We start from the raw sequence: 13,352 nt of genomic DNA, 5'->3' as shown, positions 1-13,352 counted from the left end.
CAAGTCATAGGTGCTATGGCTTGTGTTTACACTCCAATTTACTGTTAAACATAAGTTTAAAACACAAACCTCTAAGAGACTGTCCCCAACCAGTGCCACAAGTAACTGGTGGCCATTCTGCTCTCGAACCAGGGCTGCATTCTCTGATGCATACATGCACGTGAAGTCAAACATGGCCACATCTGGCTGACCATAGTGATTGATGGCGAAGTCCAGTGATGGCAGCTGCTGATTAGTGGAGAAGTCAGCTGCTTCTCTGGCATAGTTTAGCAGAGCCTCCTGGTCCACATTCTCCCGTGAGAGCAGCAACTCTGTGTCAGCATAATCCTGCCAAAACCACAAAAGTAAAGTGAGATAGCCAAATCCACAAGTTTATTTTAAAGGTGGTATATACAGTAGTTGGCATTAAAATGCTGACAAATCCACTGATACAAGTTTGTCTTCTAATTTCTTTCATTTCTATCCATATTTATGCTTCCAAGGGAAAATCTGTAAATCAAAAACAATCTCGCAAGCATTTCTGACTGTGAAAGGGCTAAGAAACTCACAAGCATTTCTCATCACACACTTTTTAGACAAAAGGCACAAGACTCCAATCCTTCTTTATGTGTTTGTAGCCAAACTCCTTTTAAATCAGCTTCTACCAGAATAAGACACAGGTAAATTTCCAGTACTTTTTTTTCACTTGCTGCTTGTTCATTCCCATAAAATGAGGGAAGCTCAACTATGATCAAATACTGTTTAAGCATACCTTAACAAGAATGAAACCCCCAAATGTACAGAGAGAGAAAGAAAATGGAGAGTATATGTCTTGTAACACTCTTCTGATGTTTTAAAATACTTCAGGCATTAACCACACATTAAGCACATATTTCTGTTCTAAAATACACCTGTATAAAAACACTACATGGTGGAAGAACAGCATTTTTCCCTTCTTTCAGCATACTGAAAGCAAATTGCTCCAAAAAATCTTAGAGAGAATATAGGAAAAGATAATACCCACATGCCGTATCACTCCTTTTTCCAGCAAGCTCTGTTTTTTGGCAGTCATGACAAAGTAGTGCGTATCATCTTTGTAGTAGACAATGTTCTCCAAGTCAATACCTTGTGACAGAACAAAAGACACGGTGGTGAAGGGACAAGTTACATGCTACATAAAACACAAGAGCTCTACTGGAAGAAAGTGAATTGAAAGTACATCGTTAGAAAGCCTCTAAGAGAGAATGCCAAGCAGCTTTCTCCCATGCTTTTGATGGCTTCAAAATCTGAATCTTCAACAACCCCAAAACCAGCAATTTTACCTGTATATAGCTACCTCTTTAAAATATAGCTGTCATTACAGTTTGCATTCAGATGTGGAGTGCAAGAAGCTGAACTCAAGATTCAGACTTTTCCAATTTAGGGTTCAGATTTCCTGAATACTATCAGGGAAATAAGGCCACCACTCCTGAACAAAAATGACACATATCTGAATGACACACATCTGCTTTGTACAGCTGCACAGAACAGCCATAAAAATGGGAAGTCAAATTTCAGAGAAAGCAATGACTGGTTTCCTTGCACAAGAATGTTCATTTATTGATTACATTTGATACCCAAGTTACAAAGTTGCAACAATAAAACCAAAGAGTTTTCACTGGGAATCTGGCAATTGCTGGCAAACCTGTGGCTTCCCGCAAATCCTGGAAGAACTTCTGGTTGAATATGAAGGCCACACCGCTGATCTCTTCTACTTTGGCTTCAGCTGTGGTGTTACGATTGATGAAGTTAGCTGTGATAGCAATTGCCAATTTACCACGGAATTCTTTTCGCCGAAACCCTATGGGGAGGATAAAGTAGTAATGCTGAAAAACAGAACACACCTTCAGGGAAGGCTCAGCATGCCAAGGACAAGTGCCCTCACAAAATAAAAAGAGGGAATGGATTTGGTTAATTAATAACTCCTCCACAGAGAAAGCTTCATCAGAAAAAAATAAAAAAGCTCTCCTTTTTTCCAAAAATTGCAACTTGCACCAAAAACATTACAATTCTCTACTACACAGAACAATATTCAACACTTCAATTCCTACTCTCAAAAGTAAAAGCTACAACACTACTCAAATAAAGACAAAATTACCCAGGTTAAAACATGTAATTCCTTTGCTAGTGGATAAGAACAGGAAAAAAGACAACCACATGCCGGATACAGATGGACTTTTAATGGGCTTTGCATCTCCCTTTCATTAGTCAAATGTCTCTCCACATTTTGATTGGGATGGTAAAGGCCATTTTTCTTCTAACTAATTTAAGAATAAATTCTATTTCAAAGTGAATTATGGATACACCGTTACCTTCCAACGTGTTCCTCCTGCCATCCCCTCCAATGATTACTTCAAACTCATACTCAGATACTGGATGGGTTTTTGGGTGGACCAATGCACGCCAACCTATTCCTGTTAACAAACTCCAAGTTAATATAAACAGCATTTATAATAGGACAAAAACACAGAACCACTTCTTAGTATCCATAATCCCTTCTTCACATTGTCAGTAAAGATACACTGCAGGACAGGTACTGCTGTTGACAGGGCTATTGCTGACTTGCACAGTCACTCTATGTGAATCAGAGACACCCCTGGTAAACCCCCCTGACTATTACCTGTAAGTATCACTACAACCTTTATGACTTCTCTACTATCTATTCAATTAATAGGATGCCAAACAAATAACGAAGCCACCATCATCCATGGCAATCAGAGAACAGATTTCACAAAGATACAAGAAGCAAAACAAGGATCATTCACTGACAAAATATCTTTAGTGAATGCAAGGAAAGGAGTTGTTTTAGAAAGGTCTCTTCTAAGTGTAGTAGGCTTAAGTATTTTAGGAGTAATTATGACCTACCATGTCTTAGTCTACTTAGGTGTAGTACTTCAGGTGATTTTGTTTCATACAGTAACTAATTCAGATTTGTCACTAGAAAAAAAATCCTACGAAAAATCACGAAGTGTACTGATAATTACTCTTTTTAATGGAGCATGAGGTAAGGACTTGAAGTCATAAGTTAAGGAGTCTGTGTATCCTACCATAACTTCCCCTTTCTCTACTGGCCATTTCAATGATACTTGCTTTCATTCTCCTGATCCTCCGGAGGGTAAACAAGCCCTTGAAATTCCACATTGACATGGATCTCTATTCCCAAGATCAAGGCAACCTTCAAAAGAATAAGCTGGAGCTGACGGATACCTGCAAAAAGCAGAAGATAAATAAAAGCAAAAGAAAAGAGCACAAGTGTCCACGTGCCTCTGACATTTCTGACAAGCTGATGTAAGGCCAGCTGCTACTTTCTTTTTCCCCTACTGTGATCCCAGCACTTCAGCCAGCCGGCACTGGTGTGTAATATCATAGCATGCCAAAAAACTTCCATACAGCTGAAAACCCAGTCCTTTTAAAATAATACAGATTAACTATTATTTAAATGTTTCAGTAGCCAAATCAGCAACAAGGGAAACAAACCAAACATGCACTGCAGCAGAGGGAGGGAAGAGAGCACCGGCAGGACTGCACTTTTGTCACAGGTGGCAACAAGCCATTTGATCAGCCTAGCTGTAATACTGAACTGCACCTTCATCTAACACCTCTGGCTCTGTGAGGGCATACTAAGTTCTTCACCGCCTCTTTCCTCTTTAGTTAAGATAGGGAGTGGATATGAAAACGACAGTGTGCAAACTCTGTTTATTTGAAGGAAGACAACTTGCTGTCATATTTCAGATAATGAAAGAAAAAACATTCCACCTGAACACCAAATTTCAGCTGTGCTAAGATACAAAACACAACTACATGCATGAAGTACTGGAAAAATTAAAATGATAAGAAATAGGAAGGGGAAAAAGCAAAGTGCAAGACTCAAGTTCCACAGATACTCCAGTTTTACTATTCATTGCCAACAACAACAACAGGGCAGGTTTGGCTTTGGACAAGAAATCAAACCTTATCTACTATGTTTGTGTCATTTTATGCTTCCCACTCTATGCACAGTGGAGAACTGTGCATATGTGTCACTTTAAGCACCGTGGAGAACACAGACTGGTGAGCAAAAGCTGGCTGTGCCATGCCATTCTTGAAAGAAAAACTGAGTAGTAACTCCTGCTCCAACAAATCATTCAGCTTTCAAAGGAGACTGATTTTGCAGATTTTGAGAATCATCACAATTATTCTCAATTTTAATATGTAAATCTCTATTTAATCAAAACTTATTCATAAGATGACAGTGATCTTGAAAATATCTTCATCACTCTTCCAAAAATTTACAAAGCCAAAATTCCTCCTTTTTCCACATCAACATTCACAAGAATGTTCAAAAGCATTTTTCTTCTTTACAAGTTGATTACAAAGGCCAAGAGAATAATGTGGCAGCTGCAGGAATGTAATAGCAAAACCAGGAAAATTAGCCATTAAATAAAAAAAAAAACAGAAAAATGTTTGAATCTTAAACCCATTTTTCAGTGTAGGAAAAATATATGCCTTGGAATGATATAAAAGACAACAGATAATACATCTATTAAAATCTCATGACACAACATATTTCTTTCATATCTAGGTATAGGCTGAAAAGCACAATGCAAAGGTAATTTGTGCTTTGCAAAAAAGAACTGTACCATAAGGACTTGAGAGCAACAGCTGGCACAGGCTAAATCTTAATGAGTTAACCCATGCCCCCCCCCTTCTTTTCCCCTGTGAAGAACAAGTCCTGCTGTGTCTAGCAGTAGCTGTACTTACTGATATGGTCTATGGATCCTGCACAGAACTTGCCATAAAACTTTTTGGCGCCAAGACCCCTCAAGTCATGTATGGTGAATGGCCACAAATGCAACACGTTATTGCGGGAAAAGGCATCCCTCTTCTCTATGACCACCACCTTGGCTCCCAGGAACGACAGGTCAATGGCTGTACGAAGGCCACAGGGTCCAGCCCCAATTATCAGACACTGCAAAACAACCAGCACAGAGTAACTTTACAGTCCTAGGAGGAAACAGGCATTTTTACCATAGGTTCCAAGCATCCACAGCTCTTTGGACTAAGTGCTCTTTGTCTGCAACATAAGCTGAAAGTTCATGTCTTTCCATTGCTACCTACCATGTACTTCCATTGTTACCTGCTATGTTTTCCCACTAATACATAAAAGCTGTAACCACAACATGAAAATAAAGCATATCACAGCAGCAAAGTTTGAAGAAACAGGCAGGTAAACTGCCCATTTGCAATCTTTGCTTTAAGAAGAGCTGCCAAGGCATAATCTCCAAGCTATGTATGCAGCTGGGGAACAGCAGTAATTCTGAAGGTTTCTCCCTCCCCGATTCCATCCATCTCTCATCTTCCAAAGACTAAGCTGACCTTTCTTGAGAAAAATTTCAGGAATGCCTGGCAAAATCTTGGAGCAGATTCTCCTGGAAGGCATGCTAAGGCACATGAAAATCAACAAGGTGCTTGGTGACAGCCAGCATGGCTTCACTAAGGGGAAATCCTGCCTGACCAATTTGGTGGCCTTCTATGATGGGGCTACAGAACTGATGGACAGGGGTAGAGCAGCTGATGTCATCTACCTGGACTTGTGTAAAGCGTTCAACACTGTCCCACACGACATCCTTGTCTCTAAATTGGAGAGACATCAATTTGATGGATGGACCACTCGGTGGATAAAGAACTGGCTGGATGGCCGCACACAAAGAGTTGCGGTCAATGGCTCAATGTCCAGCTGGAGACCAGTAACAAGTGGTGTCCCTCAGGGATCGGTGTTGGGACCGGTCTTGTTCAACACCTTTGTCGCTGACATGGACAGTGGGATTGAGTGCGCCCTCAGCAAGTTTGCCGATGACACCAAGCTGTGTGGTTCGGTTGATACCCTGGAGGGAAGGAATGCCATCCAGAGGGACCTCGACACGCTGGTGAGGTGGGCTGATGCCAGCCTCATGAAGTTTAACCATGGCAAGTGCAAGCTCCTACACCTGGGTCGGAGCAATCCCAGGCACAGCTACAGGTTGGGCAGAGAAGAGATCGGTGCTGGTCGATGAGAAAATGAACATGAGCCGGCTTCAGTGTGCGCTTGCAGCCCAGAAAGCCAACCGTATCCTGGGCTGCATCAAAAGGAGCGTGGCCAGCAGGCCGAAGGAGGTGATCCTGCCCCTCTACTCTGCTCTTGTGAGACCTCACCTGGAGTATTGTGTGCAGTTCTGGTGTCCTCAACATAAAAAGGAATGGAACTGTTGGAACAAGTCCAGAGAAGGGCCACGAGGATGATCAGGGGACTGGTGCACCTCCCGTATGAAGACAGGCTGAGGAAGTTGGGGCTGCTCAGCCTGGAGAAGAGAAGGCTGCGTGGAGACCTCATAGCAGCCTTCCAGTATCTGAAGGGGGCCCATAGGGATGCTGGGGAGGGACTCTTCATTAGGGACTGTAGTGACAGGACAAGGGGTAACGGGTTAAAACTTAAACAGGGGAAGTTTAGATTGGATGCAAGGAGGAAATTCTTTCCTGTTAGGGTGGTGAGGCACTGGAATGGGTTGCCCAGGGAGGTTGTGAATGCTTCATTCCTGGCAGTGTTCAAGACCAGGTTGGACGAAGCCTTGGGTGATATGGTTTAGTGTGAGGTGTTCCTGTCCATGGCTGGGGGTTGGAACTAGATGATCTTAAGGTCCTTCCCAACCCTAACTATTCTATGATTCTATGAATAGTAAAAATTCCTCATCACCAGTGAGAAGCATAGCAATGGCTATGTCAGATAAATACATGAGATGCTAATATTTTTATAAATGTCATCATTTAGAGTAGCACAGTCAGGAGTTAAGTCAGAGCATCTAACTTACGCCTACACTGGTGCTTCTATGGCAGCAAAGGAAAACCTCAGGAAAGCAAAAATAATGTAACTACAAACTTTGTGTGACTAGATAACTTTTATCAAAATGTTTTCTCCAACTGAACATTTGTCATATCAAAGGACTTTCATCTCCTATCTTTTTCCACTCTACCCACAAACACTATCAGAGGCTATTAAACAACCTCAGAATGTAAACATACAGAGTCAGAGAAACAAAGTGTACAGCAAGATCATTACTTTTAAGATAAAAAAGCCAAGATAGTCAGTTGACACTTCTTACCCACAAAAACTGAGATCCACAAAGCAAGCTGGAATGGGTATGTGCATTCACAGGAATATAGTACCAGTCTATTCTGTTATACCATTTTTGTACTTTCGTTTCTATTGAGTATATGAACATGAGTCAGCAGTGTGTGCTTGCAGCCCAGAAAGCCAACCGACCGTCTCCTGGGCCGCATCAAAAGGAGCGTGGCCAGCAGGCCGAAGGAGGTGATCCTGCCCCTCTACTCTGCTCTTGTGAGACCTCACTTGGAGTATTGTGTGCAGTTCTGGTATCCTCAACATAAAAAAGACATGGAACTGTTGGAACAAGTCCAGAGAAGGGCCACGAGGATGATCAGGGGACTGGAGCACCTCCCGTATGAGGACAGGCTGAGGAAGTTAGGGCTGCTCAGCCTAGAGAAGAGAAGGCTGCGTGGAGACCTCATAGCAGCCTTCCAGTATCTGAAGGGGGCCTATAGGGATGCTGAGGAGGGACTCTTCATTAGAGACTGTAGAGACAGGACAAGGGGGAACGGGTTAAAACTTAAACAGGGAAAGTTTAAGTTGGATATAAGGAGGAAATTCTTTCCTGTTAGGGTGGTGAGGCACTGGAACGGGTTGCCCAGGGAGTTTGCGAATGCTCCATCCCTGGCAGTGTTCCAGACCAGGTTGGACGAAGCCTTGGGTGATATGGTTTAGTGTGAGGTGTCTCTGCCCATGGGAGGGGGGTTGGAACTAGATGATCTTAAGGTCCTTTCCATCCCTAAATATTCTATGATTCTATAAAACAGACCACCAGAATAAAGACCTTGCTACAGTGGCGACAGCTGCTGCCATGTGAGTATTTTCCAGATCCTTAAATACCCTTATGGCTGGACAGCAAAGCTCTGAGAAAATCTGAAGTACGCTAAAACTTAATCAGAACCCAACCTTCTGATAATCAGCCTGTTCCAAAGCAAAGCTCTTTCTTTGTTGGTCATTCCCAAATGCCAGTTTTTACAGGTTGCCACATTTGCACCAGTTTTATTTCTGGGGAATAAATTTTGCAAATTATGTGAAACTGCAAATATGAAGTCTGAATGATGAATAAAACAGTCCAGTTACAGCAGTGACAACATAACAACTGACACGTGAATTCAAAGTATGGCTACTGTATGAGATGTCACGTACATCTGAGGGCAAAGATCCAAGCCCTGAGGAAAGGGAAGGGTAGTATAACAGCACTGCTTCTTTAGTAGGTTCAGCAACCTGAAGGCATACGGGAGAAAAGGCAAGCCCAACCACTGAGCTATTAAATTCCTAAATAGACTTGCATATTGAACATGTGTCCCAACTTACCATTTGTTAAAGAGGATCATCAATTAAGATCTAATATATTCTTCCAACTTAATATTGCTTTCTTTATAGGTAAGTATAACTCTCAAACACCACTTACATCTTTCTTTTTTTTAACTTTTAAGAAAATGAGCTGAGTGTATCATTTTTACAGGTAGCAATTTTGCTTGTCTGACAGCTACAATTTTCAAAGAGACTGGGTTCCATAAGCCACAAGATCTCACTGAGCTGAGTGATTTTAATTCTTCTGATGACTTTACTCATATGAAGTAGATATGATGCAGTACACAACAGCAAAGGAATTGTACTAAAATCAGCCTATTCAAACTCATGGCTGCATAATCAAATTATAAATTATTTGCCTGCAATTTTGTCACAGAAATGTAAATATTTTTTTCCTCTACAACCTTCCCCACACACAAGGATGTGGTAAACAACATGCAGGTTATGTTCAAGACCCCTGATGAAAAATATGCGATACTCAGTGAAATAACTCATGGTAAAAGTTGCCTTTTTTAAGCACCACAAAACTATTAATTATGTTGTTATAAAACACAGTGAGATTTAAGCACAATTAAAAATGGAAGATTCTGCACCCTTTTCCACCCTTTTCCACCTTCTTCGCGCTTCTTCCAGCTGCAGATCTCTCACAGAAACCTACTTCTGATACTCGCACAGGCAGCAGTAACTACATGGGATGTCAAGTACAGCCAAGTAAATAAAGGCAACAGCTTCTGTTGCTCCTTGTTCCCTTTCCTGCAATGACAACGAACAACCGCTGCAACTTCATGCACTAAAACTGTCTCACCCCTCAAGAAACACTTCTTGCTCAAGATCTCTCAGACCGATTATATGAAGTTTCCAGTAACACCACCATGGTAATGGAACATTAAATGCAAACTGAAATCCTGTAATCTCTGTATAACCGATGAAGAGAGAGCACCATTTGTAACTATTTACATTTGAACAGCCCATCACATCCAAGCCTTGCTTTCATGAATGCTGACTATCGGAACTCTGGTTAATTTGGACGCTGGCCATGTGAGGCACTAACTGCCCAACACCAGTCACAGCACTTCATCCCTGACTGATTTTTAAATGGGCAGATAAGGGGTATGCTACAGAGAATGCAAACTTCAAAACTGGTATAATGTTCAAGTGTAGAGAGGCTGAGCTTCCTAAAGAAATGACTGAATTCTGTTCTGATAACACAGGTAAAATCTTAATCCTTATTTTAAATCCTATCACCTCCACATGCCCACTTAAATGTTTGTATTTTTAATCAGTGTTTTACAAATTACTTTAAACATTACGAATATAAAACTAAGTGAGCTAGTTTCCTAGATAAAGTATTATTCAGTTTTACAAAAGGCTTCTATTTTGAATAGTTATGATTATCTCTTCAGAATTACATATAAACTTAATGGCAGACACTACTAGGATAGGAAACGAGTAATTAACAGAAGCATATGTGAAAAATACATAAAGAATACATATATTTATAATTTATTTACATTAAAGATTTCAACAAAGTTTACATATACAAAAATATTTATTATCACAGGCATATATTTTTTAACACATGCTAATAAGTATATTTTAACCAAATATCACTTTCTCTCTGATATTAATTTCACTACTCAAGATGGCGTGAATCCCAAATCCACAGTCCTATATATTTCTGGATTGAGGCAGAGGAGGATGCTACCTTTAATTTATTCACCATCCACCCTTTTTACTTGTGTTTCTATACAGCATCTCACCAACAGCTTCATAGAAAGACTGGCAAATTACTCTCTGGCTTGCCTCCATTCCTCTCCCTCTTTTCCTTTATTCTCTTTTGTAGCTGGGTGTCAAACCTCCACTCATATCTTCTCCTTTTTTATTAATTTTTTTATAATGTCCTCGTAATCAAGCACTACCCAAATCACTCATTTTTCCATTAAATCTCTTCTTTCATGTTGCATCTGTATTATCAAAGCAACCTTTTCTTCAGTGGTAGCAAACACAGTCTTGCCCACTAAGATACATTCAGAGCCCAGATGCAAAAATCATTCTTTTGGTTTATTACTTCAAATAAGTTAAAATACCTCTACATTCTTTCAGAGCTTTCTGAGTCTCCTTCTTATTAAAACACAAGCCACCTGCCTTCATTTCACAGCCTTTAACACCCTATTTCAGTTGTACCCATCACATTTCATTCAAAATAAATTCCTCAATACAATGAATAAAAAAGTGCAGTCAGTTTTCAGGAAAAGAGTTTTGAATTTGTCTCCATGATGTTCACATAGTGCTCAGAAAGTTTATTCCTAAATGTAGACAAAAATCACTACATTTAACTTCCTGTAAGCCCTTCTTTTCTTATCCTGTCTGAAAACCATAAACCTTAACAGTGGCTGGACTTCTGCAGTGTTGCAGCTACTGCCCACTGTGATTACCAGAGGTGCCCAACTGTTGTAATGTTTTCCAAGTTAATCTATATGCACTGTTACCTTTCATCTGATGTACCCACTGTAAACTTTGAGGAAAGTGTTATCTTTACAAGACGTAGAACAAGTGCACCTTGGCCCATTACTGATTTTTCCAAGTGTTATTGTAGTCAATAACAAATACCACCATCCATATGAAAATAGCCACCAGGAAGTCCAACAGAATAAACAATCAAGAAACTAACTTAAGGTTCTAATATCTAGCTAGAAACTAAACTTCAGTAAACAGATCTGAAATGACTGGCAGAACTGAAACAGGATATATTCCCCCCCTCAGTTTTCTATTAAGGAATTAGTCATTAATTCCTCCTATTAAGATACTTCCTTCTCCTAAGGATGAATATTCAAGAGAAGAAGCAGCATTTGTTGTCTTCAATGGAGGTGGCCAGAATCCTGTTCTAATTTTATCATATCCCATACCATTTTCCTTTTTTAAAAGAGTGTATGATTATTTGCAGAAATAACCTATTCCATTCACATTTTTATGAATGATATAAAGAACTGCTTTCAGTTACAACAAAACAAATAAATAAGTTCATAACATGCAGTCCAACAAGGGTGCAGCACATAAATACCAGCCCACAATAATCCTGGTTAAAGAAAAAAGTAGGGTGTGTACGTAAAAGCAGGAACTGCTGCAGTAAATACCACACATACCAATCTGTTAAAAGGAACTGATACAAGTTTCCACAGCATTTTTTTTCTTCTCTGAACACGGAATACAAGTGACTGCCTTTTTAATAGAAAATAGAGTACTTTGCCAAACTGGCAGGAAAGTTCTCGTTTCTTGAGAGAGTCATGAGAATTTTCAAATTAAAGTTGGGAATTTCCAAACACACATATTTTGTACCTAGATTCCAACAGCAATTTTCATATGCCTGTTATTGTCTAGTAAAAAAAAAAAAAAAAGGAAAAATAAAAAGAAAAGCCTACCAAGATTCAAGGTTTACCAATTAAGATTTTCCAGGCATCTGTAGTATTAATGCCATAGAAACGTAAAACATTGAAACTTGCAGGCTGCTTCCCACTGAATTACAAACATTTTGGTCATTCCCAAGAATTTCCATTTAACCTCCCCTATTCAGGCTGGCAGTCAAATCTGGTAGTAGCAAAAAAAAAGTCAAGTGCTAACAAATCACGACTATATTATAAATAGCATGTGTGAGAGCATTCCCATATCTTACACTGATTATACTGGCACCAATCAAACATCTTTCTACATCAAGACATTGTGTACTCCAGAGACAAATGGGGTAATAGTTGTCTTGACGACTGTGAACAGATCTCTTACCTTCGTGTTGGCGCATGCTTTCCCCTTCTTATAGTCCTTATGGCTGCCTCTTTTATCCAATTTTGCCCACAAGGCTTTGGCTTTCCAGTAATTGAGCTTGGACTTGAGTTTGTGGTAGAAAGAACGATAGTCCTTGGGCTTTAGTTCTAGGTAGTCGCAGAGCTCTTGGAAAGCCTTAAGAGTCCCCTTGCAGGTTGAAGCCTGGACAAATCTGTCAAAGAGAACGTGAGCCTGGTTCACCTTCTCATTCTTACTTTCCTCCATGCTTCACACTTGGCAGCTGCCCTGAGGGGCAGCTGCTGTCTTCCAGTGTGCCAGATTTCCCGATGTTGGTCTGCTGAGCCACTTTCACCTCTGGTTTATGAGCATTATTAACCTATAAAATAAAAAAGATGTAACTGAGCCTGCTTTTTTTTTTTTCAAAATTTTTTCTAAGCCTGCTGAACTGAGAGCCCAGATTCTCAGGAACTAGTAACACATCAGCCCTAAGTCAGTCAAACCTACCCACGCTGACTGAAGCAGAGCCTTCTGAAGCTCACTGAACCTCAGACAGAAGAGGATGCCACCTCTGTTAAATCACAAAATGCTTTAACCTGAGCCAGTCCCTAGACAGTTTCATCTGAACTGATTTCACATGAACAACAGAGAAGTTAAACTGGCAGATGTTGTGCGATGGCTGGAAACAGGTGGATGTTTAAAAAAAATAAATATGCAGACTTACTACTGTAACAGTCACTGTGGTAACACCACAGTAAAGGTTACATGCTTGTCTTAAAAAACACTACCACCACAAAGTATAAAGCAGTTCGTTTTCCACCAGTAAAATAAGTTTTGGCTCTTTCATCCTAAAAGAACATGTGTCTTTGCTCATGATAAAAGAGAAGAGAAAAAAGGTTGGTACGGCACAAGCGGATACCTCCATTGCAGCCCTTGCAAACACTGCTTTTGTACAGTGACACAACAAACCCAGTGATGGTTTCTGCAACACTAGGAAGAATTTAAACCTGCTGAGAGCAATCAAAGTTAAGAAAAGATGTCAAGACTGAAGAAAGGAAAAAAAAACCCAAACCTATTTGTGTTGCATCAAGCAGTATACGCATCTGTCTTACCTAGAGCCTGTGCA

The 13,352-nt window shown here is 40.2% G+C and overlaps 1 protein-coding gene across 24 annotated transcripts in view; it reads right to left on the bottom strand.

Annotated features, from left to right (window-relative positions):
• MICAL3 (microtubule associated monooxygenase, calponin and LIM domain containing 3) overlaps positions 1 to 13,352 on the bottom strand; it is a 182,566-nt gene that overhangs the window by 96,334 nt on the left and 72,880 nt on the right. For 23 of the 24 annotated variants that reach the window (XR_008974746.1, XR_008974747.1, XM_057428063.1 and 20 more), the window contains exons 2-8: positions 12,230 to 12,605; positions 4,759 to 4,966; positions 3,109 to 3,225; positions 2,331 to 2,432; positions 1,664 to 1,819; positions 1,004 to 1,104; positions 70 to 327 (exon numbers count right to left, since the gene is read on the bottom strand). Coding sequence is in view for 22 of the 24 variants with exons in the window: in XM_057428063.1 (XP_057284046.1) it covers positions 70 to 327; positions 1,004 to 1,104; positions 1,664 to 1,819; positions 2,331 to 2,432; positions 3,109 to 3,225; positions 4,759 to 4,966; positions 12,230 to 12,493 (1,206 nt within the window). In the remaining 2 variants the exon portion in view is untranslated. Of the gene's footprint in view, positions 1 to 69; positions 328 to 1,003; positions 1,105 to 1,656; positions 1,845 to 2,330; positions 2,433 to 3,108; positions 3,226 to 4,758; positions 4,967 to 12,229; positions 12,606 to 13,352 lie in introns of those variants that run through there. The other variant, XM_057428065.1, reaches the window with a different exon arrangement.

This window comes from Pezoporus wallicus, unplaced genomic scaffold, assembly GCF_028554395.1.
Source record: "Pezoporus wallicus isolate ANWC-B61680 ecotype Strahan unplaced genomic scaffold, APGP_CSIRO_Pwel_v1 contig_2908, whole genome shotgun sequence".
NCBI classification, from domain to species: domain Eukaryota; kingdom Metazoa; phylum Chordata; class Aves; order Psittaciformes; family Psittacidae; genus Pezoporus; species Pezoporus wallicus.
Note: the sequence above shows the minus strand (reverse complement) of the source record. Positions and strands in the feature narration are given on the sequence as shown.